The sequence below is a fragment of the Pleurodeles waltl genome, chromosome 1_2, assembly GCF_031143425.1.
Source record: "Pleurodeles waltl isolate 20211129_DDA chromosome 1_2, aPleWal1.hap1.20221129, whole genome shotgun sequence".
NCBI lineage: Eukaryota > Metazoa > Chordata > Amphibia > Caudata > Salamandridae > Pleurodeles > Pleurodeles waltl.
The window spans coordinates 659,892,734-659,917,044 of NC_090437.1; the positions used below are offsets into that span (position 1 = coordinate 659,892,734).

At 48.1% G+C, this 24,311-nt stretch overlaps 1 protein-coding gene across 1 annotated transcript in view; it reads left to right on the plus strand.

The window, feature by feature from the left end:
• The window catches only part of SMARCA5 (SNF2 related chromatin remodeling ATPase 5), a 413,986-nt gene that overhangs the window by 74,587 nt on the left and 315,088 nt on the right, over positions 1–24,311 (plus strand). The window contains exons 11-13 of the mRNA XM_069242595.1: positions 21,661–21,887; positions 22,273–22,394; positions 22,916–23,068. Of these exons, the coding sequence (XP_069098696.1) occupies positions 21,661–21,887; positions 22,273–22,394; positions 22,916–23,068 (502 nt within the window). The remainder of the gene's footprint in view (positions 1–21,660; positions 21,888–22,272; positions 22,395–22,915; positions 23,069–24,311) is intronic.

Consider the following 24,311-nt stretch of genomic DNA (forward strand, 5'->3'; position numbering starts at 1 on the left):
GAGGAACACACACTCAGACAAATCCAGCCAATAGGTTTTGTTATAGAAAAATATCTTTTCTTAGTTTATTTTAAGAACCACAGGTTCAAATTCTACATGTAATATCTCATTTGAAAGGTATTGCAGGTAAGTACTTTAGGAACTTTGAATAATTACAGTAGCATATATACTTTTCACATAAAACACATTTAGCTGTTTTAAAAGTGGACACTTAGTGCAATTTTCACAGTTCCTGGGGAGGTAAAGTAATGTTAGTTTTAGCAGGTAAGTAAATCACCTACAGGTTTTAGATTTGGGTCCAAGGTAGCCCACCGTTGGGGGTTCAGAGCAACCCCAAAGTTATAACACCAGCAGCTCAGGGCCGGTCAGGTGCAAAGGTCAAAGAGGTGCCCAAAACACATAGGCTTCAATGGAGAGAAGGGGGTGCCCCGGTTCCAGTCTGCCAGCAGGTAAGTACCCACGTCTTCGGAGGGCAGACCAGGGGGGTTTTGTAGGGCACCGGGGGGGGGGGGGGGGAACACGGGTCCACACAAAGTACACCCTCAGCAGCGCGGGGACGGTCGGGTGCAGTGTGTAAACACGCGTCGGGTTTTTAATAGTTTCCTATGAGAGACCGAGGGGTCTCTTCAGCGATGCAGGCAAGGGGGGGGCTCCTCGGGGTAGCCACCACCTGGGCAAGGGAGAGGGCCTCCTGGGGGTCACTCCTGCACTGGAGTTCCGATCCTTCAGGTGCTGGGGGCTGCGGGTGCAGGGTCTTTTCCAGCCGTCGGGAAGTTAGAGTTCAGGCAGTCGCGGTCAGGGGGAGCCTCGGGATTCCCTCTGCAGGCGTCGCTGTGGGGGCTCAGGGGGGACAACTTTGTTTACTCATGGTCTTGGAGTCGCCGGAGGGTCCTCCCTGAGGTGTTGGTTCTCCACCAGTCGAGTCGGGGTCGCCGGGTGCAGTGTTGCAAGTCTCGCGCTTCTTGCGGGGAGTTGCAGGGGTCTTTGAAACAAAGTTGCAGTCTTTTTGGAGCAGGGCCACTGTCCTCAGGAGTTTCTTGGTGCAGGGCAGTCCTCTGAGGATTCAGAGGTCGCTGGTCCTTGGAAAAGCGTCGCTGGAGCAGGTTTCTTTGGAAGGCAGGAGACAGGCCGTTAGGACTGGGGCCAAAGCAGTTGGTGTCTTCTGTTCTTCTTCTGCAGGGGTTTTTCAGCTCAGCAGTCCTCTTGTAGTTTCAGGAATCTAAATTCTTAGGTTCAGGGAAGCCCTTAAATACTAAATTTAAGGGCGTGTTTAGGTCTGGGGGGGTTAGTAGCCAATGGCTACTAGCCCTGAGGGTGGGTACACCCTCTTTGTGCCTCCTCCCAAGGGGAGGGGGGCACATCCCTAATCCTATTGGGGGAATCCTCCATCTGCAAGATGGAGGATTTCTAAAAGTTAGTCACTTCAGCTCAGGACACCTTAGGGGCTGTCCTGACTGGCCAGTGACTCCTCCTTGTTATTCTCATTATTTCCTCCGGCCTTGCTGCCAAAAGTGGGGGCCGTGGCCGGAGGGGGTGGGCAACTCCACTAGCTGGAGTGTCCTGTGGTGCTGGAACAAAGGGGTGAGCCTTTGAGGCTCACCGCTAGGTGTTACAGCTCCTGCCTGGGGGAGGTGTTAGCATCTCCACCCAGTGCAGGCTTTGTTACTGGCCTCAGAGTGACAAAGGCACTCTCCCCATGGGGCCAGCAACATGTCTCTAATGTGGCAGGCTGCTGGAACCAGTCAGCCTACACAGATAGTTGGATACAGTTTCAGGGGGCACCTCTAAGGTGCCCTCTGGGGTGTGTTTTACAATAAAATGTACACTGGCATCAGTGTGCATTTATTGTGCTGAGAAGTTTGATACCAAACTTCCCAGTTTTCAGTGTAGCCATTATGGTGCTGTGGAGTTAGTGTTTGACAGACTCCCAGACCATATACTCTTATGGCTACCCTGCACTTACAATGTCTAAGGTTTGGCTTAGACACTGTAGGGGCACAGTGCTCATGCACTGGTGCCCTCACCTAGGGTATAGTGCACCCTGTCTTAGGGCTGTAAGGCCTGCTAGAGGAGCAATTTGTCTTGGATCAAAAGAGGATGTGTCTGCCCCCCTGGGTCCAGCAATAATTCTGGGATTGGGGGAATTTGGACTGGACAATCTCTTGACATTTCCAGAAGAACTGGAAACCAAGGCTGAGCTTGCCAAAAGGGGGTGATCAGAATCTTTGTGCCTCCTCCCAAGGGGAGGGGGGCACATCCCTAATCCTATTGGGGGAATCCTCCATCTGCAAGATGGAGGATTTCTAAAAGTTAGTCACTTCAGCTCAGGACACCTTAGGGGCTGTCCTGACTGGCCAGTGACTCCTCCTTGTTATTCTCATTATTTCCTCTGGCCCTGCCGCCAAAAGTGGGGCCGTTGCCGGAGGGGGCGGGCAACTCCATTAGCTGGAGTGTCCTGCGGTACTGGAACAAAGGGGGTGAGCCTTTGAGGCTCACCGCCAGGTGTTACAGCTCCTGCCTAGGGGAGGTGATAGCATCTCCACCCAGTGCAGGCTTTTACTGGCCACAGTGACAAAGGCACTCTCCCCATGTGGCCAGCAACATGTCTCGGGGGTGGCAGGCTGCTGGGGCCAGTCAGCCTACACAGATAGTCGGATACAGTTTCAGGGGGCACCTCTAAGGTGCCCTCTGGGGTGTAGTTTACAATAAAATGTACACTGGCATCAGTGTGCATTTATTGTGCTGAGAAGTTTGATACCAAACTTCCCAGTTTTCAGTGTAGCCATTATGGTGCTGTGGAGTTCGTGTTTGACAAACTCCCAGACCATATACTCCTATGGCTACCCTGCACTTACAATGTCTAAGGTTTGGCTTAGACACTGAAGGGGCACAGTGCTCATGCACTGGTGCCCTCACCTAGGGTATAGTGCACCCTGCCTTAGGGCTGTAAGGCCTGCTAGAGGGGTGACTTATCTATACTTGCATAGGCAGTGAGAGGCTGGCATGGCACCCTGAGGGGAGTGCCATGTCGACTTACTCTTTTTGTTCTCACCAGCACACACAAGCTGGCAAGCAGTGTGTCTGTGCTGAGTGAGGGGTCCCCAGGGTGGCATAAGACATGCTGCATCCCTTAGAGACCTTCCCTGGCATCAGGGCCCTTGATACCAGGGGTACCAGTTACAAGGGACTTATCTGGATGCCAGGGTGTGCCAATTGTGGATACAAAAGTACAGGTTAGGGAAAGAACACTGGTGCTGGGGCCTGGTTAGCAGGCCTCAGCACACTTTCAATTCAAAACATAGCATCAGCAAAGGCAAAAAGTCAGGGGGTAACCATGCCAAGGAGGCATTTCCTTACACTTCCCATAATCCTTTCCATTTTGTTTCCCCCCTTCTACCACCTTCCCCCACGCCCTGACCTTCTCCCCAATCCCTCTGCGATCCCCTCCCACCCTTCTTCCATCCCCTTCCTCCACCCCTCCCACCCCCCTAGGGCTGGTCCCCCATCCTGTTGAGCAATCAGACACCCAATGGCCTGAATGTTTGTGTCGTGCAAGTGTGGGCCCGTTCGCCCGCCCACCCCCGAGCTCCCTTCTCTTCTTCATGTCTCTGCCCTCTACTATTTAAGCCCCATCAAGTATTCTTTTGCTTCTTTAATTTCTGAGGTGAATACTTTTACTTTCCCATTCATTACTGTTTTGAGTCGAGCAGGGGCCAACAAATAGGCCTCCCCTCCTTTGTCCGAAATGGGTTAATGAGCTGTCGGAGCCGCCATCTCCGCTCGACGGTAGTGTGGCAAAAATCCGGCCGGGTAAAGAAGGTAACCCCGTCCACACTACGTGGGGCGTTAGGGCGAGCTTTATCAAAAATCTCCTGTCGTAATAGGTAATTTCCAAAATAGCTCTAGGGTATTTGGATTCTGCCAGCTGGACACCCCAATACCCCCATCCCCCCCCCCCCCCCCCCCCCCCCCCGGCAGCAGCCGGATTGGCAGAAACCTGTGAACACACTGAAGTTCATTCTCCTAATCCCAATTACCCAGTTCCGGGAAAGCCCCACGCAGGAGCTTGACCATATAGGTCCATATATTGCTTCCTTCCAGCCCTTCGGGTATACCCAAGAATCGTAGATTATTTCTTCTCTGTCGATTCTCAGTCTTCCAGTTTCCACATTACATCTGTCAATTGGTCATCCCTTGTAGCACTCTGTTGCTTCAGGGCATCGACGCCCTCTTCGACTGCCCCTATCCTTTCATCCATCGAACATAGCTTAGCTTCAATCTCTGTGCATGACTTTGCAACCTTGCAAACCGTTCCCTGCAGTCGCTTTGTAGCAACTCTTGCGCGCCGGCTTTCAATCCTGGTCTCCGTTTGAAGCTCTTTAATTGAGTTATATGTCGACTGCAGCATCCCGGCCTCGGTGCCCGCCAAACACATATTGCTTGCAGGGCCTCCTATGTTTCCTTCCATATTGTTATTGACTGACCCCTGATCATTTGTGGTAGGCATGTTTGTTAGTCTAATACCAGAGTAATCCCACTTTAAAGTCCTACCACCCGTAGACGTCGAATTTTCAAGATCCTCCTGAGGACAGGGCCGTAATTTTGTGCATTTCCGCTGTCGACACAGCTGCCGCACTTGTAGGTTCATTGCTTGATGATTTATTTCCAGTCTCAGAGGTTTCACTGCTGCTAGATTCACTAAAGCTATGCTTGCCACTACTGAGATCAGATTCTTCTGTCAGAGAGTAAAATTTATCACTACGATCTTTAACCCAGTCCGAGAATTTTAGGTCTTTTTCAGTTGCCTTATTCCACCCTTTAGGGTTTAATGAAATCTTCTGCAGATCCTCAATATCCAGTGTGGCTCTTGATGCACTCACAGTTCCTTCCCTGGTATGATACTCTGGTTGCTGTACTTGAAGTTGTGCTTGAAACTGCTAGTTTCCGGTGGGGGGGGCAGCTCCTTCTCTCTTGTTACTTACTGTCTCCGGTCCCTAGCGAATCCTCGCTGCCTTGTATGGCTTTAATAAGGGGCTCATTGTTTTTGATAAGCATCTTCTCACTACTGGTATCCGACAGGATAGTTTCTATCACCGATGGATTGATTTCAGAGGGGAGGGTTGTGTGTGCAGGAGAGCTATCTTGCGCCCCTCCTGCAAGAAAGGACATAATAGTAGATTGACTTTTGCCTTTGCCCTTGACTTCCAGCAGGGGGTAACGCTATCACTCGTCTTGTATCTTTCCCCGAGCCAGACATATTTTTCCCAGCTGGTTTGCCTATTATCGACGTAAGGCGCTTATTTGCTCCCACTAGATCTCCTTTATCTCTTCCAATACGTGTCATTTTAGCTCCGTCCAACTTATCTCAGGGATTGAGTTGTTTTAGGTGCCATACTTATTTTCAGAATGTGAGGCAACACTCTCATAAATCCTGCTATTCCTGCTACTGCCGCTATCATGTCGGATATTACCCGTTTGATCACACTCCTTACAGGCTGAGATGGAGTGTATGGGTACCTAGATATGCCAGCTTGTGCATCAAACAGCATTGGGGCCCAAAGTCATTAGTTTTCTTTTTTTTTTTGTTTTTTTTTTATGTTGCCAATACCCCATTTCAGCAGCAGTCTAGTAGTTCATTCTGTACTCGTACCAGGACCCCTATAGTAGCGGCAGATAGCAGTTTCACCTACTGAATAGTAATGTCTCTTTTAATTCACTTGCTGAGTAACTTACTCCCTCCCCCCCACCCCTAAAGAAGAAACTGCTTCAATTTCAATTATAGCATTGTAGTCTATAGCACCATTAAGTATATTTTTTATGTTCTTTCCTCGCTTATTATTTGGATAAGGAGCGGGTTGCTTGAAGTACATACCATCAGAAAGCTTTCATTTATCATCATCCTGGTACCTGGTTGCTGCCTGATACTCCAATACTTGATCCAAAACCAGTGTTGCAGTCCCCTTACATCCTCTTCTTGCCTGGGTGTGAGCGAGCAGCGTTCCATGGAGCTCACCCCCCCTCGCAGCGTCTCTTATTTCGGCCCAGCCTCAAAGTTTAAAGGCCATCACAGCCCAGCCTCGTGGGAATCCAGCCCGCGATCAGGGCTTAAGCCGCCCTGCTCAGAGGCGGCTCCTCGATTTGCGGGACACACGGCGTTTCTTTGAACTGCCGCCACTTTAGCCTCTGTTCTGAGGGAACCTCCGCCGGCGTGCTGGAGATTACCGGGGGCTCCTATCCCCAGTCTCCATGACCAATGCTGCTTGGCCGGGAGCGCGGCACCAACTGCGGTCTCAGGATCCCGGGTGGGCGGGGCTAGCAAGCCATGCGTTTACACTACAACCATGTTGCTCAGCGAGACCATTTACTCTTATGGCTACCCTGCACTTACAATGTCTAAAGTTTTGCTTAGACACTGTAGGGGCATAGTGCTCATGCACATATGCCCTCACCTGTGGTATAGTGCACCCTGCCTTAGGGCTGTAAGGCCTCCTGCTAGAGGGGTGACTTACCTATGCCACAAGCAGTGTGAGGCTGGCATGGCACTCTGAGGGGAGTGCCATGTTGACTTAGTCTTTTTCTCCCCACCAGCACACACAAGCAAGCTGTGAGGCAGTGTGCATGTGCTGAGTGAGGGGTCCCCAGGGTGGCATTAGACACGTTGCAGCCCTTAGAGACCTTCCCTGCCATCAGGGCCCTTGGTACCAGTTATAAGGGACTTATCTGAGTGCCAGGGCTGTGCCAATTGTGGAAGCAAAGTTACAGTTTAGGGAAAGAACAGCACCCTTTCAATTAAAACGTAGCATCAGCAAAGGCAAAAAGTTAGGGGGTAACCATGCCAAGGAGGCATTTCCTTACAGGGTGTGGCAAGGACCTTTGTTGGGGTACTCCAAAGAATTCTAGGTGGAAACGTACAACCATCTCTAAAACCCATTGGTCTGATGTTAATGCCGCCCAGTTGTTTATGAAAAACCTGTTGCAAGGATAGGGAGAGGGGGTAGGTGGAAATACCCAAGCATGACCTGGCTGTGCAGGAGGCAGCAGATGAGGAAGAAGCAGAAGCTGCGAGTTAGTGCAGTTTTGAGGTAAGTACTTGACTTACAGTTCCTGTCTCCCGGGGTTAGGATGTCTGCTGGTCAAGGTTCAAGATGATTCCAAACATATATCACCAGCAACACGGGGCCATCTGGGTGCAGAGGTCTAAGTTGGTGTTAGATTTAAAATGGGATCCTTTATTTATTTGAGAGTTTTCTATAGCGCTGGCAAGACTGAGAGGGTATCAGAGCACTTTACAACAGAATAGAAAATAAAAATAAGAAACATATGAAAAGTCGAGTCACATTACAGAACGATAATAGAGGGGTTCTCATGAATAGAAGGGTAGCGATCCGAGGATGGTGGGGTGGGGCGTGAGAGACCCTTAATGATGTGAGGGTTGGTTTAGGAGGTATTCTTTCAGTAGCTTCTTGAAGGTCAGATGGGAAGGGTTCGATCTGATGTGAATGAGTAAGGAGTTCCATATTCTCGGAGCGTTGTTTGAGAAGGAGCATGACCAAGTTTTTTGCTTGTTAGATGGAGGAGGAGGAGGCTGGGGAGATGTGGTCAATTTTTTTTAATTCCCGTCACTAGTCTGGGAGCTGCATGAAGAGTGGACCTCATAGGGGTGAGTCTGGATTTGCCCGTGCCAGTAAGGATGGAGATCCCATAGTCTAGTTTTGAGAGTGCCAGTGCTTGAATGGCCTGTTTGAGGTCATCCTGGGGAATGAAGGATTTGATTTTGTGAAGAAGCTTAAGGCTGAGGAAGGCATTACCAGCGTTTGTCTTGATGTGGTCCTGCATAGTCAGTTTGGAGTCCGGAGAAATTCCCAGGGATTTGACCATTGTAGACGGGGAGAGACTACATTTGAGTGCGTCAATAGATTTTAGCCATTCTTGCAGTTGAGGAAGCTGGTTAGATTTCGATAGGAGGAGTATTTTTGTCTTGTCGTGATTGAGTTTGAGATGGTTATGAGAGAGCCAACATAGGGCTTCTTTAAGGGTATTTTTCAGACAGTGGATGTCTTCTAAGGAGGATAGTTCAATATAGAGTTGTGTGTCATCCTCAGAGGTGGAAGGGGATATTGGCTCGAGTAAGGATAGTGGTAAGAGGGTCCATGTAGATGTTGAAGAGTTGGAGAGAGGACAGATCCTTGGGGGACCCCTCTGGTAATTAGGGAGGTGGTTGAGGTAGAGTTGATAAGTTTTACTTGTTGCGTTCGGTTTTGTAAGAAAGAGGAAAACCAGCGGAGGACAGTACCTTCAAAGCCTAGTCTCTTTTGGAGGGAGTCGTGAAGGAGTTTGTGGTCGACAGTGTCAAAGGCCGCTGTTAGATCAAGGAGAATCGGTAGGCAGGGTCGGTCAGAGTCAAGGGAGTTGTGTAGGTCGTCTACTATGTTAAGGATGGCTGATTGTGTGCTACAGCCTTTCCGGAAGCCTGATTGAAGAGGATTGAGGAGGTTGTTGGTATCGATATGTTGGGTTAGTTGTTGGAGAGCACATTTTTCAAGAACTTTGGCCAGGAAGGGAAGGTTGGAGACGGGTCTGTAGTTGTGGAGGTTGTTCGGGTCGGCTCCTGGTTTCTTTAAAATTGGCATGATTTGGCCTAGTTTTAGGAAGTCCGGGAACACGCCAGACTGAAGGGAGCTATTGATGATCATAGTCCATGTAGGGGAGAGGGACTGGTGGAGGTTTTTTGCCAGGGAGGAAGGAAGGGTGTCAGCTAGGTGGGAGGAGGTTTTGGAGGAGGACATAAGTTTGGAGATGTCAGATACCAGGAGGAGTTGGAAAGATCTCCAGCTTGCGGGGGCCGACAGCTGCGTCCGGATGGTGAGTGATTTCAGTTTTGGGGGGCGGGTTGTCGGAGAGGTATGGAGCAGGGATAACATTGTTAGTGGAATGAGGGCGGGGCACAATGTGGGGTGGGGGTGTCCAGTGCTAGGTAAATTTCAATCTCAGTGATTTTATCGTTGAAGAATTTGGCAAAGTTAACGCAAGTGTCCGTGGTAGTGGGTAAGGGGTTGGGAGCAGGTTTGGTAGTTTGTTGTTTAATGATGATAAAGAGCTTCTTCGGGCGGTTTATGGCTCTGTCAAGGGCATTCTGGAAAAGATCTTTTTTCATTATGTATGTGTTTTTTGTAACTTCTCCATGCACTTCTGAGCTGCTCCATGTGGGTGGAGGAGGGGTCGGATCTCTAAAGTCTTTCAGTAGCTCTGAGTTGTCTTCTCTCTGAATTGAGGTCATTGTTGAACCAAGCTCTGGATGGGATGTTTCGCAGTCTTTTCAGTTTGAGGGGCTAGCTGATCAAGTATGGTAGTTATAATAGAGTTGCAGTGGGTGGTTAAATCCGTTGTGGAGAGGTTGGTCAAAGGGGGTGGGGGGTGAGGAGCTGATTTTTTTTCTTCCAGGGTAGATAGGGGGATTTGGCTGACATTTCTTTTCCAAATAAAAGATTTTTGGGGATGAGTAGTGAGTTGGGGGATATAGTTGAGATGGAAAAGGATGATGTGGTGATCTGACCAGTTGACAGGAAGGCTGTCGTCGACCGTGAGTGAATCTTTATGCGCTATAATCGCCTCCAGTGTAGCGCCTTTGATGTGGGTTTGGCCCTTGCAGTGTTGGGAAAGGTTGTTGCTGTGAAGGTCTTTTAGGGTTTGGATAAGTGCATTGTTCTCATCGTTCCAGCGAAGGTTGAGATCACCCAAGATAATGAAGTTGGGGTCGGAGAGGGAGCAGTGCGTTATTAGGTCAGCTAGGTAGTCCGCAAAAGGTTGGGTGTTACCAGGAGGGTGGTTGTGAAAGTGGAAGGTCACCTTAGAGTTGTCGCTGGTCTTTATAGAGGTGTTCAAGTGTTCACAGGAATTGAAAATGAGCTTCTTTCAAATCTATTTCTATGGTATTTTTGTGGATGATGGCAATGCCTTCCCCGGGCGGTCCTTTCTCTCTTTGTTGGAAATAGAGTAGCCAGGAGGGACGAGGGTGTCCATGATCGGTTGCGAGAGTTCGGTTATCCAGGTCTCTGTGATGAAGGCAATGTCAATGTTATGGTTGAGAATAGCGTCAGCAAGATACTTAGCGTGGTTGATCTGCAATTTATGAGCATGCAGTTAGTGCGAGGATGGATCTTTGGTTCTGGCCTGGAAGGGAATGGGGGGATATTAACGAGGTGAGCAGGGGGTCTGGGAGAGGGAGGCTGTATGTTGTCTCCTGAGGCCAGTGATGACCTGTATGTTAGATGGGGGAGTCGGGGTAGGGAGGGGCGGGTTGTAGGAGTTAGCGAGTTTAGTAGCTTCCTTGTGATATAAAGGAGAGATTGTTCTTCTTGGTCTTGAGGTGTTTTGAAGAAAGGGTCTAGAGGGCCAGCGGATACTCTGTGAGGAGTTGTTGACCGACAGAGGTGTGAGTGTCTGAGTCGGCACTGGGAGTATCAGTGGGTAGAGGCTTCTCGCTATCTTGTTGATGCCTTGAATGATGAGTTCTAGTTGTGATTCTTTGGAGACTGGGGGCATTCTGAAACAGATCTGCTAACAGTTCGGTACCTGTGACTTCAGTGGGCAGACATGGAATTTAGGTGAGCACTGGGGAGGCCACAGGTCATCACCAAACAGACACCCTCGGCTGACAGGGGTGGCCGGGTGCAGGTTATAAACACAGCGTTGCGCTCCCAATGCTTTTCAATAGGGGGACCCCAGGTGTCATAAAGATGCTGCAGGCTGGGTCCAGGTGGTCGATTTAAGGAAACCACAGGCTGGACAAGGAGGAAGGCTGCCTGCTGAATGCTGCTAGACTGGTGGTCGGATTCCCCAAGGCCAGGGGGCTGCGGGTCCAGGGGTACCTTTTAGGTGTCGGGGGAATCTTCGTCCGGTTCCCTTGTGGTCAGGGTTGTCCTCAGGATTTAGGCTGCAGGAGGTGTCGTGCTGGCCAGGAGGTGTCAACTCACAGTGAACACAAGGTCTGAATCGCCTGAGGACCTGCTTTGGACGGGTGGGCCACCCAAGGCAGTTCTGGAGTCTTTTGGAGGATTTCCTCTGGACAGGGCTGCTGTCCTTGGGGATTCTGGGTCCTCTGGTTGGCAGGCAGTCCACTAGGGGTTTAGAGAGGTAGCTGGTCCTTCTGGATGCGTCTCCTTTTGGTAACAGTCCTTGAAGCTGCAGACAGGCCAATAGGGTTGGGGCCAAGTTAGTTGTCGTCTGGAGTCTTCACTGCTGGGGGGGTCGGCTTTGCAGTCCTTCTTTCTTCTTGAGGTCACCAGGAATCTGCTGAGCTAGGTTCAGGGGAGCCCTTAGATCCTAGGGCTGACAGGGGTCAGAGGGCAGTAGCTAATGGCTACTGTCCCTGAGGGTGGCTACACTCTTACTGTGCCCACTCCCTTTTTGGAGGGGAGGCACACTCCTAATCCTATTGTTCCCTGTGCTCCAAACCAAGATGTAGGAGTCTGCAGGGAGGGGGGGGGGGGGGTCACTTCAGCTAGGACCACCCCTATAAGGTGTCCAGAGCTGGAGTGTTAGCAAATGTTTCTGTTGGCCTTGCTGCCAGAAGTGGGGCTTTGTCCAAGGGGTGGTCTCCACTAGCTGGAGTGCCCTGGGGCACTAACAGGAGGCCTGAGCCTTTAAGGCTCACTGCCAAGTGTTACAGTTCCTGCAGGGGGAGGTGTGAATCACCTCCACCCAGAGCAGGATTTGTTTCTGGCCTCTGAGCACAAAGGCTCTCACCCCATGAGGTCAGAAACCTGTCTTTTAGTGGCAGGCTTGCACAGACTGGTCAGCTTTACATTAAAGGGTTGGTCAAAATACAGGGGGCATCTCTAAGATGCTCTCTGGGTGCATTGTACAATACATCCAACACTGGCATCAGTGTGGGTTTATTGTGCTGAGAAGTTTAATACAAAACTTCCCAGAGTTTGTGATGACAAAGTACCAGACCATGTACTTAATGTGGCTACATGACACTTACAATGTCTCAGAATGGACTTAGCCACTGTAGGGGTATATTGCTTATGCAGCTATATGCCCTCATCTGTGGTATAGTGCACCCTGCCGTAGGGCTGGAAGGCCTGCTAGAGTGGTGACTTACCAATGCCACAGGCAGTGGTTTGTGGGCATGACACCCTGAGAGGGATGCTATGTCAACTTTACCGTTTTCTCCCCACCAGCACACACAAGCTGCAATTTCAGTGTGCATGTGTTTGGTGAGAGGTCCCATAGGGTGGCACAATACATGCTGCAGCCCTTAGGGGCCCTTCCTGGTCACAAGGCCCTTGGTACCACTGCTACTCTTTTACAAGGGACTTAGCTGTGTGGCAGGGGTATGCCAATTGTGGGAACAATGGTACAGTTTTAGGGAAGGAACTTATGGTGCTGTGGCCTGGTTAGCACAATCCCAGCACACACTGTCAAGTCAGCATCAATATTGGGCAAAAAGTGGGGGTAGGGGGGGTTTGTAACCATGCCAAAAGGGGCACTTTCCTACACATACTCGAGGGGGATTATTCCCCTCAAGGATCCCCTTTATATGTTAGGGAAGGTTTGGATGGGGGACACTGACCCCTGGGACACTTAAGACCCTGATCCCACCTTTTCCAATGATCTTTACTTATTCCCCGCATGCCTCTCACCACCAGAAGACACTACTTCCTACCTGCAAGTACTGGCAAGAGCAGCCACATTTCAAAATGTGGAACTGTAGAGACTATCGAACAGGACTTCCAGTTTGACATGCTCACATCTACTCACGTGGATTTCCAATTTCTTCCAAGGCTCCCTGCCATGCTTTGTCATGCTGACAATCTTCAAGGAGCCTCTCCACTCTAGAGTAATCACCCCTACAGTAGACAAAAATATAGGCTTGCTTCCTGAGACCCATTATATATTAGGTCCCAGGTGCCTTCTGATTCTACCATAGCCACCACTGCACGATAACGTGGTAATAGCCAGGCTATAGGTGACTCTCCTCCCCCCCGAGAAAGATCAAGAAAATCGATGCTGCTAGCTAAAGAGTTACTGCGCCGGCAGCTAACCATTGGCGTATCACTGATTTCCAGACATTACCGGCTAGATATGACTGGGCTCACTGGGATGAAATGGAAATGCACCTCCTAGTTCTCCCAGATGAACCCAGCAAAAGAGTCCAACAAATTGTTGCTGAGGGGCAAAGAATCTCAATTCTATCCGTTGTACTCTGGACGCCGCAGATACAGCTGCACGCAACATCCATACAAGTGTCGTACCAAGAGGGCACGCATGCCTCTGTTTTCAAACCAGGAGTACAGTAGACGGTCCTTAACATGCCCTTTGGTAAGGAGCATCTTTTTGGCCCTCAAGTGGATACTACCCTTGAAGCTAAAAAAAGGACAGATATAGCAGAGGCCATGGGTGAACTATAATCCCCTGCATAAACATGCTCTTTTTGTCACCCCACTTTCAGAAGTGCCTACAGATCCACATTCTCCCAGGCATCTACTTCCCATTCTAGATCCTCCATACTCCTATTACATGGGTTTATATAGGGTAGTCTTGAAGAGGCAACAATAAGGGCAGAGGTAAGAGCACCTCCTCCAGATCTTGCACAATTGTGAAGCAGTGACAACCTCCATCTCCGACATGTTCCCCCATCCCCCCCCCCCCCCCCAACAAAAAAAATCCACACCTGTTGGGGGAAACCTTTATTTAGAATGGGTCAACATCACCACAGACCAATGGGTCCCTTTCATTATCCAACATGGTTATTGTCTGGTGCTCCTTACCCCTCCTTCAGACATTTGCAACCCCCCCACCCCCCACACACACACACACACAAACACACGCTATCCCATGAGCACCTCATCCTCAAACAAGAGGTTCACTTCCTTCTTCTCAAAGGGGGCCATCAAACCTGCTCCCTTACAACACCAGGGGTGAGGGGTGTATTCGCTATACTTCCTCATTCCCAAAAAGGACCGTGATCTCAGACCTATTCAAGACCTCTAAACCAATACATCTTGTCAGAACCCTTTCACATGGTTACCCTTCAAGATATTTTTCTACTTCTGCAACAAGGTGACTTTGACAGCTCTAGACCTAAAGGACGCCTACTTCAATATTCCTATCCATCCTGCGCACCTAAAATACCTAAGGTTTGTTACTGCAGGCAAACATTATCTGTTCAAAGTACTGCCTTTCTTGGTCACTACCGCTCCCAGAGTCTTCATAAACTGTTTAGAAGTATTTGGTGCACACCTCAGAAGACAGAACATCCACTTGTTCCCTTACCTAGATGACTGGCCCACTTCAGCTCGGGCTAGGTAGTAAGGGTGCAGTGGTGCTTTCTGGTGTCTGGTTTTTGTGGTCCAGAGTCCTCACGTCTTTTGGGGTGCCTGCATGTTGCAGGGAAGCAGCTCTGATGCTTCATGGGAATTCCTGGGTCTTTGTTGAAGAAAGGGAGTTCTCCCAGGCTTTTGGAGCCACAGCAGCTGGCAGGATGAGTCGACTTTGGGAACAGCAGAGAGGCTGGCAGGGCTGGGGCCAAGTCAGGTGCTTCTTCCTCTGGATTTGCTTTTGCGACTATTGAGTGTCCTCCGTAGGTCAGAAGGAATCTGATTTCCTGGTGCCAGGGGCTCCCTCCCCTAAGTCCTGATTTTAAGGGCATTTCGGGGAGTGTATGGTAGTAGCCAAAGGACTACTTACCTCTGGGGGTCACTACACCTCCTATATGACCACTTTGTGGGAAGTGGGCATACCCCTGTCCTAGAGGTCCTACATCTTCCATCAAGGCCGATTTCTAAATGTGTGTCCACATCAGGCAGCGCTCCTTAAGGTTGGGACTGAGCTGAGGGGTGGACACCTTCCTGACTAATAATGTTCCTGTCTGTCTAGGTGGCAAATGGATCCTGGTGGTAGGAGGTTTGGCGGGGCAACATATTCTCATTTGTGGGGAAACAAGATCTCTATATCGAGGGCAGTGGGCTTCTTTGAAGCCCTGACCTTGGAATGCAGATTTCGTCCCATCTCGATTTCTAATTTGATCGGCGTTTTTTCCTTTATTTCCGAGCTCATCCTTCTGTTTCTAGGGATGGGTGAAAAGCCCTTCCCTGGCTGCCTAATCAGTGATACTGATTGATGCACCAGCTGCAGTTCGCTCCCTTTGACCCGAGAGACTCGATCCCTTCTTACTATTCGGGAATGCGTCCTCAGTGTTGGTCTCCGAGCTGGACTTGGCGTGTGACAATATACCACACCAGTCCCATGACATGCTTGTTCCCATGAACCCTTGTCCTTATCTGATGGTAAGCAGTGCTGCTCTAGCTATTTTTTGTTTTCATTCACACTGAGCATGGCCACATTTTGATCACCGAGTGCCACGTCACCTTAAAGATTAAGCTTTACTATAAGTGTTTTTGTAAGGAAATGGCTCCCTGTTGCAATTACCCCCCACTTTTTGCCTGATACTGATGCTGACTTGACTGAGAAGTGTGCTGGGACCCTACTAACCAGGCCACAGCAACAGTGTTCTTTCACCTAAAATGTACCATTGTCTCCACAATTGGCACAACCCTGGCATCCAGGTAAGTCCGTTGTAACTGGTACCCCTGGTACCAAGGGCCCTGATGCCAGGGAAGGTCTCTCAGGGATGCAGCATGTCTTATGCCTCCCTAGGGACCCCTCACTCAGCACAGACACACTGCTTGCCAGCTTGTGTGTGCTGGTGGGGAGAAAACGACTTAAGTCGACATGGCACTCCCCTCAGGGTGCCATGCCAACCTCACACTGCCTGTGGCGTAGGTAAGTCACCCCTCTTGCAGATGGAGGATTCCCCCAATAGGATTAGGGATGTGCCCCCTCCCCTCAGGGAGGAGACACAAAGAGGGTGTAGCCACCCTCAGGGCTAGTAGCCATTGGCTACTAACCCCCAGACCTAAACACACCCCTAAATCGTGTATTTAGGGGCTCCCAGAACACAGCAAGAGAGATTCCTGCAAACTAAGAAGAGGACTGCTGAACTGAAACACCTGCAGAGAAGACGGAGACACCAACTGCTTTGGCCCCAGCTCTACCAACCTGTCTCCCCACTTCTAAAGACACTGCTCCAGCGACGCGTTCCACAGGGTCCAGCAACCTCTGGAGCCTTTGAAGACTACCCTGCATCTAGAAGGACCAAGAACTCCCGAGGACAGCGGCTCTGTTCCCCCAAAAACTGCAATTTTGCAACAAAGAAGCAACTTTGAAACAGCACACGTTTCCTGCCGGAAGCGTGAGACTTTTCCCTCTGCACCCGACGCCCCCGGCTCGACTTGTGGAGAACAAACACCACAGGGAGGACTCCCCGGCGACTACGAGACCGTGAGTAGCCAGAGTTGAGCCCCCACAGCGAAGCCTGCAGAGGGAATCCCAAGGCTCCCCCTGACCGCGACTGCCTGCTTCCAAGACCCGACGCCTGGTAAAGACACTGCACCCGCAGCCCCCAGGACCTGAAGGATCCGACCTCCAGTGCAGGAGCGACCCCGAGGTGGCCCTCTCCCTTGCCCAGGTGGTGGCTACCCCGAGGAGCCCCCCCTTGCCTGCCTGCATCACTGGAGACCTCTTGGTCTCCCATTGAAACCTATTGCGAAACCGACGCCTGTTCGCACACTGCACAAGGCCGCCCCGTGCCGCTGAGGGTGTACTTTTTGTGTTGACTTGTGTCCCCCCCGTGCCCTACAAAACCCCCCTGGTCTGCCCTCCGAAGACGCGGGTACTTACCTGCTGGCAGACTGGAACCGGGGCACCCCCTTCTCCATTGAAGCCTATGCGTTTTGGGCACCACTTTGGCCTCTGCACCTGACCGGCCCTGAGCTGCTGGTGTGGTAACTTTGGGGTTGCTCTGAACCCCCAACGGTGGGCTAACTTGGACCCAACTTTGAACCCCGTAGGTGGTTTACTTACCTGCAAATCTAACAAACACTTACCTCCCCCAGGAACTGTTGAAAATTGCACTGTCTAGTTTTAAAATAGCTATATGTTATTTGTGTGAAAACTGTATATGCTATTTTGCTAATTCAAAGTTCCTAAAGTTCTTAAGTGAAGTACCTTTCATTTAAAGCATTGTTTGTCAATCCTGAACCTGTGGTTCTTAAAATAAACTAAGAAAAGATATTTTTCTATACAGAAACCTATTGGCCTGGAATCAGTCTTTAAGTGTGTGTTCCTCATTTATTGCCTGAGTGTGTACAACAAATGCTTAACACTACCCTCTGATAAGCCTACTGCTCGACCACACTACCACAAAATAGAGCATTAGGATTATCTCTTTTTGCCACTATCTTACCTCTAAGGGGAACCCTTGGACTCTGTGCATGCTATTTCTTACTTTGAAATAGTACATACAGAGCCAACTTCCTACAGTTTTGGATCCCGAATTTTAGTTGGCCTTTTTAATATGTTCCCTTTTCTTTCCGTAGGCTTCCTTTTACAACATCCATTTCATTTACAATGTAGTTGTGACTAAGTGACTCACTTCTTTGCATACACATTTTCAGACACACTGAGGTCTTTCCAAGTAGTTTAGGAGAAGTGTTTCGTTATTTGGTCCTGATGAAGTGCCACTTGATCTGTACGTACTTTCGCGCGAAACATGTTGACCCGTTATGATGGTTGAAGATATGTTTCTTCTCCCATCTCTGTTCTGTTGGGAGGGTGGCTGAGCATCATCTTTCACTCCCTAGCATTCTTTTAACCTTGACCAAGACCCTTCACTGATCAATAAATTGTAGGTTGTTTGGAGGGTTCTTGAGTCAATTTTATCCTTTTTCTCTCTCCTGCTCTTTCCTTGCATGTGGGTTTGAACACATTCCTACATTCTTTAAACCACGGCACAGACTTTCAGTAAAGATGTCTGGCAAAGTGCCACCTTTCGGTGGGCTCATCAGACATTGCAGTGCCAGTCTGACGAGGAGCAATTCCTATGATGAAGCATGACAGCCATTGGATGTGTGAGGGTATTTGCTTCTAGATATAGGAGTGCCTAGTGGAATCTATTATCCTCTGTGGAACGGTGTATTTTATGTATTGAATTATTATTAGGGAGGCCGTACACTCGACCATTAATCTCCCTGTCCTTTTTTTAAATTATATAGGCTAGATTAGTATGGTCATTTGCTGTAGCAAAGTTACTAATATCGAAACACCAACATTCCAAACAACCCCATTCCCCCACCCACTCCCCTTACCCCCAACATGCTTTGTCCAAGAAGAACTCTATTGTAGATATACTAAGACTGTTATGTGTTATCAATCTAAGACACATGGTGTGTCGAGGGGGGAGGGGGGAGAGAGAGCATGAGGGAGTGCCCTCTTTGCAGAAGGCTGGGATAGCCAAGTCAGTTATTGGTTCGTATGAGTTAGGGTAGGTGTGGATGTTAGACCAGTTATTCCCATTTGGAGGGAGGTAGGGCTTTGGGGGTGGTGAGTACTGTCTTATCAAGTGATTCTCCTCTGAGCGTAGGTCATCCAACAAGCTGTCCCATGCTTAGGCTTTGTCCAAGGGTGCCCACCTCTTCCTTGGCATCTCTAAAGTAGTTAGGGTCCTCATTCTTTGCCCAGCAGCTCAGTTCGCCATTTAGATACTTAAGGACCTCTAACATTTTTCCAATTGAGTATGATTTGTTGCTTGGTCAGTACCAGGGCAAGGTTGGCAAAGTTGGTTGTAAGTTTGTTTAGCAGGTCTAGGAAATAGTCCCAGTAAGCATGTTAGGGTAAGGGATAACTTGGTTAAGTCACTGATTGCCATCACTTCCGTGCCGTACTCTGTGAGGTGTGGGCAGTTCCACACCATATGGTACTCATTGGCTCCCTCCTCTCTGCACCTGGGACACACTTATTGGACGTTTTGGAAGAATTTTTTGATTTTATTTGTGGCAAGTTAGGCCCTAAGTACATAATAAAAGTTCATGAATTTAAAGTGAGCATTCCTAGACACATGAGGAATGCTGTTCAGTGTTAGTGTCCACTCCTCGTCTGATATGGGGGTGCCCGCGTGACCATGAGGCTATGCGGGGGGTGTGCCTGTCTGATCGTAATGCATTATATAGACCCATGATTGCTTTGCATTTACCCTAGGTGTTAAAGAATGTGGCATCCCTGCAGTGTTCTGGGTTCAGACTGCCACCGCCATTTCTGCTTCAGTGTTGCCATTAGTGTTTCGAAGAAGAGCAATTGTCCTGCAGATGAGTCATAGGTGGCCTGCAGGTCCTCAAAGGATTCCAGCATTATAAGTCTTGGACCTTCGCAAAGACACCCAGTCTAATAGCGTATCCCTTTAGGGAACCTGCCAACCTGCTTAAAGGGAGGTGTGGGGAATAGAGGGAAGAAAATGGGGGTTACTGCTTCACTTTTCTCTAAATAGCGCAGCAAACCCTATTTAGCAACCGGCTGTAGCCATGGGTTTCCACCTTAAGCCGCTTGGGTTTTCAGCCACTGGAGCAGGGGGAAAGCCCTTCCTTCCCATGCATAGTACTGGAATCACTCGACCCACGTTACCTTTGAGGATGTATAGTTCCGTTCTATAGACTTAATCCCCATTGGGGTGGGAGTCTCCTTTGGCATGTGATGTAGGGAGACTATCATTTCTGAATTCGTTAAGAAGGTGGGTGGCCTAAGATGTCGGCTTGTTTGTCGTTGAAAAAGATCAGCATTGCCATTGTTTGGAGGGACAATTTGATGTATGTATATGAGATTTATATTACCTTGGATTATTATACCATAGTAATAAGTGCCTTGCTCTACTCTCCAGCAGCTCCACCACGGTGTCAAACAGCGAGGATAGATGGCATCCCTGCCTCATGCTCCATTTCACTCTGTAAGCATCCAACATTGCCCCAGGAGTTTGGTCCAGTCCAAGCCTCTATCCAGTCCCATCACTGTATATGGAAACTCCCTGTCAGGGTTATCAAAATCCTTTTCAGTATCCAGAAGTTACTTCTGTATCTGAATTAATTGACATAACATATATTACTGTCACCCACCTAATATTCATAGCTGTATTACACTCTGGTATGACCTCGATAAGGTTTGCTGCTAGTTGGTGAATTAATGGTGACTTAAAACTCCAACAGGAGTCCATTGGATCCCGGCACCTTACCGCTGGCTATAGCTTTAGTTGGATGCGCGAGCCAAGCCAGCAACGTTCCAGTTTTATCCTTTTCTGCTGGAGCCGTGACCATATACTCCTTGTAAACAAAGCAGACTATTTTTTTCTACTAATTCTGCTGGCTTTTCTTTCTCAGCAAACAGTGATTGGTTTGCCTTAGTCATAGTATCTACCTTGTTCTAAAACTTTAAGTGTAAGTTCCTGTGCTTGGGCCTTAGATATCAGGGAAGGTCAGGGACTGTCAAATACCTCCTGCATTTGCTATACATTTTCCCCTAATTGCTTCCCACGCTACCAAGACTGGTGTGGTAGACCCTGCCTTTGCAAGTAATTATGTATTGCCATTCCTATTTGCTGAAAGGCATGGTCCTGTAGGTTCTCAGTTTTAAGCCTGCAAATATGAGTACAGGTTTGGGGTGGTATCACGTAAGTATGATGATCAGGTTGTGGTCGATGTTCTAGCGGAGTACTCTGAGTTTGTGATCTATATTATGTACTGTAGGGGTGCAGTGGAAGGCATCCAGGCGTACATGTAGGTCAAATAATGGTAAGTGAAAGGAGTCTGTGAGCGATCTAATCTAAAATCGATGACAGTTGAAGTCAACACCAGTGACAGCAGGGTTGGACATACAGGGTACTGCGATATTGCGTTAAAAAATCTAGGCTGGTTAGAATTGGATGCATATGTTGAGTCGTAAAAATATTTGCACCCCCCACATTCCCCCCCCCCCCCAGATAACTCTCCGATGCTGACATACTGTTGAGCCTCCTACTGTTCCATGATATCATTCTATATCCTTTGTGATATCGAGTCATCCGGGCGATGTAAAGTATACCAAGGTATGAGACTGTCATGCAGCTATCCCTCACTGATAATCGGGACCCAGCTCTCATAATATGCAGATGGCTCTATGAACTCTAGCATCAAACACCTAACACCCTCCCCGGGATAAATAGGTGACACCTTACAACCCCCCCGAGCAGTCTCAGTGGTGCCAGTGGACACCTGAGTAGTGCTGAAAGGTTCCTCCTCCGTGTCACTGTGGGGGCAAGGGGGTGGTGGAGGTCGGGCAGTTGTCATCCACCCCCCACAACCCCTCTTTCCAGGCACCTTTCCATTTAGAGTGTGCCCATATTTGCGGTTCATTTAGGTTAGACAAGTTGAGCTGCTCAGTGTGTGCCCAGTTCAGCAGTCCCCATTCCAAGTCCCCATTCCCCTGTGTGCAGGGCAGTGTCCAGGGGAAGCACACCTCTCCCCTGCAATGAAACCGGGTTCTCCCTGGTTATTTACAGCTACTACCTCTGCGGGGTGGTTGCTAAGTACTCCCTACCCCCCCCTCTTAACTTGAATGTTTTTAATGTTTTTCTTGCAGCAGTCGGAAGGTGGTCTGAACAGGATATTACAGAAGCAATTGTTATACACTTATTAGAACGTCCGTTCCCATATGAAATTAATTTGTTGCAGTCATCTGTTTGCTCTGTAAATGTCAGAATTTGAAAAGTAACATGCTTAAATGGTTATGCCACAGGTACACAAAGATTTTAATGAAGGATATAGACATCTTGAACTCTTCAGGCAAGACTGACAAAATGAGGCTATTGAATATTTTGATGCAGCTTCGAAAGTGCTGCAACCATCCTTATCTCTTCGATGGTGCTGAACCTGGCCCACCATACACAACAGACATGCACTTGGTTACGAATGGAGGCAAAATGGTGGTGCTAGACAAACTGCTGCCAAAACTCAAAGAACAAAGTAAGTTGAAATACCAAGTTAATCACTTTACTGCAAGACACCATCACTTCCAGTCTCTAGTGTAGAAAATGTTGCTGTTGTGTGTGGAATGGTTGAAGGGATGGAGGGGAGGCAAAGAAGTATTGGGGTAGGGTGTGGGGAGAGAATTGGTGCTTTTAGGTTGTAATTTAAGGACTTGACTCTTGAGCTGATGAATTTGATTGGGTGGTTTGCAACAATTCAAGGATTGTGTGAAACCATAGCAGATTGTATTGTGCATTCATTTGTAGTTTGTTTTTGTCATTTTCCCGTCATTTTAAAGAACTTTTAATCGTATTGTGTATTTGCTTTTTGTGTGTGACTTACTTGTTACAGGTGCTGTTTCACTTTTTTCTTTTTGTTTAAGACTCTCGCGTCCTGATATTTAGCCAGATGACTAGGGTGCTGGACATCCTGGAAGATTACTGCATGTGGCGCAACTATGAATATTGCCGACTTGATGGACAAACTCCTCATGAAGAACGACAAGTGAGTATAGCTGAAGTACCAGTTTGCGCCAAGATAGCATTTTGAGTTGAGAGAATTGTAATGCCTGAACTAAGAAGCTTGTTGATGCTTGGCTTGTGTAGCATCTGGTTTTGCCGTTCTGCAAGGTGAAAAGTTAAGAAGCAGTCTTTCCAGTGTTCTCTATGTTGGGAAGGTGGTCTTGGGATCTGCATATTGCAGTATCCTATCAGGTTATAATTGGAGGTCTGCCAGGGCTTTGACTGGAAACGTGTATTAGACTAGAAAATGCTATATTGCGGCATGCCTACAGAGTCTTCTGAGCTTGTCTGTTAGGCTGATCTTAGACATTGCTAAAACCTGCCTATTAAGGCGTTCTAGTTTGTCATAACAGAATATATCTTGCCTCTTCATAGAGGAAGTTCTGTCTGTCACTGACCTCTCTCTTGCTGTTTCAACACATAGAAAAAGTGATTTTCAGAGTACTTGGCTAACTATTGAAGAATTGGCAAATTTTGGGATAATCATTTTCCTTTTTCTTACAGGAATCGATCAATGCCTACAATTTCCCAAACAGCACAAAGTTCATCTTTATGCTGAGCACTCGAGCTGGTGGACTTGGAATTAATCTTGCTACTGCCGATGTTGTTATTATGTATGATTCAGATTGGAATCCTCAAGTTGATCTTCAAGCTATGGTGAGTGGCCACATGCTGTGCCTGCCAGGTCGGAAAGCTAACCATCTTCTCAGAGCTTGGCTTTTGATTATGTTTTAAACTTGGGATGTTCCAAACACATGCTTCAGAGAATCAAGGTTTCATGCAGTGAATTAAACATTTTCTAGCTTTTGCGAGAAGAACTTTTGATCCTATAAAGGACATGGAGGCAAGAATTATGCTTCTCTTCCTTTACTGCTAAAACCACACCTGGCAATCAAAACATTTGTAAACAAAATACTACAAATCCCCTTGCACATCAAACCATTTAAGCTATATACAACAAATATGTTCCGAATCTGGCTGGGAAAGAAATCCAAAGTCCACAGAAATTAAATTATATATAAAGAATCTGTCATTACAGTACTACAGTATGCACTCCACCATAAACACTAGAATCAAAATCTTGTCACGAAATATATAATTTTTTGTATCCTGTGTCCCAGACCAGTGGCTCAGATTATGCTAGTTCAAAGCTAACAACCAAAGTAGATGTATGAATAACTGGTTTATAATAAAACTGATTAAGCGTCAAATCCGAGGACGACTCCGCTGCCCTCAGGATATCTTCCACTTAAAACCCCAAAAGAACCTTAGAGGCCATAGCCACATGAGCAGAGTGTACATTCTGCTTGTGTGGCTATTGCCTCTAATGCCCTTTGCTACTAACATAAATACCTGCCTCAGCCATAACCCATCTGACCCACCGGGCCAGATTGGCAGCTGCCACAGGTTTTACATTTTTTTGTATAGCAATCAAAAGTTCACCATTCGAATCAGCAAGTAACAATCTAGTACAGTTCTCATGAGTTTTAAACATCTTGCTACACAACGTCTCGTCATGAGGAAAAGCAGGCTAATCAGTGCATGTAATAAGCTGGCTCTTCTTTTAGTGGGCTAAAAAGAGGTACACTGTGTAAAGAGTCCAAGCAAAATCCAGAGGAATTGGATGCACAAATGACAACCCAAATGCTCGCTTTTGTGGTATTGTGGGTGAGCAGTTACGCCTAGTGGAGGGTAGTGCTAAGCATGTATTGCACACACAGGCAGGCAGTAAGTGACGCACTCAAACAAAATCAGGCACCAATTTATAAAAAGAACACATACTTCTATGTACATTTTGATTCAAAGATCACTGGAGTAAGATTTACTTTGAGTTATGAATCTCTATAGTTTTTAAAAGTTGACAGTGCGTTTTTCGGAGCGTTAATGTCATCCTATGGGG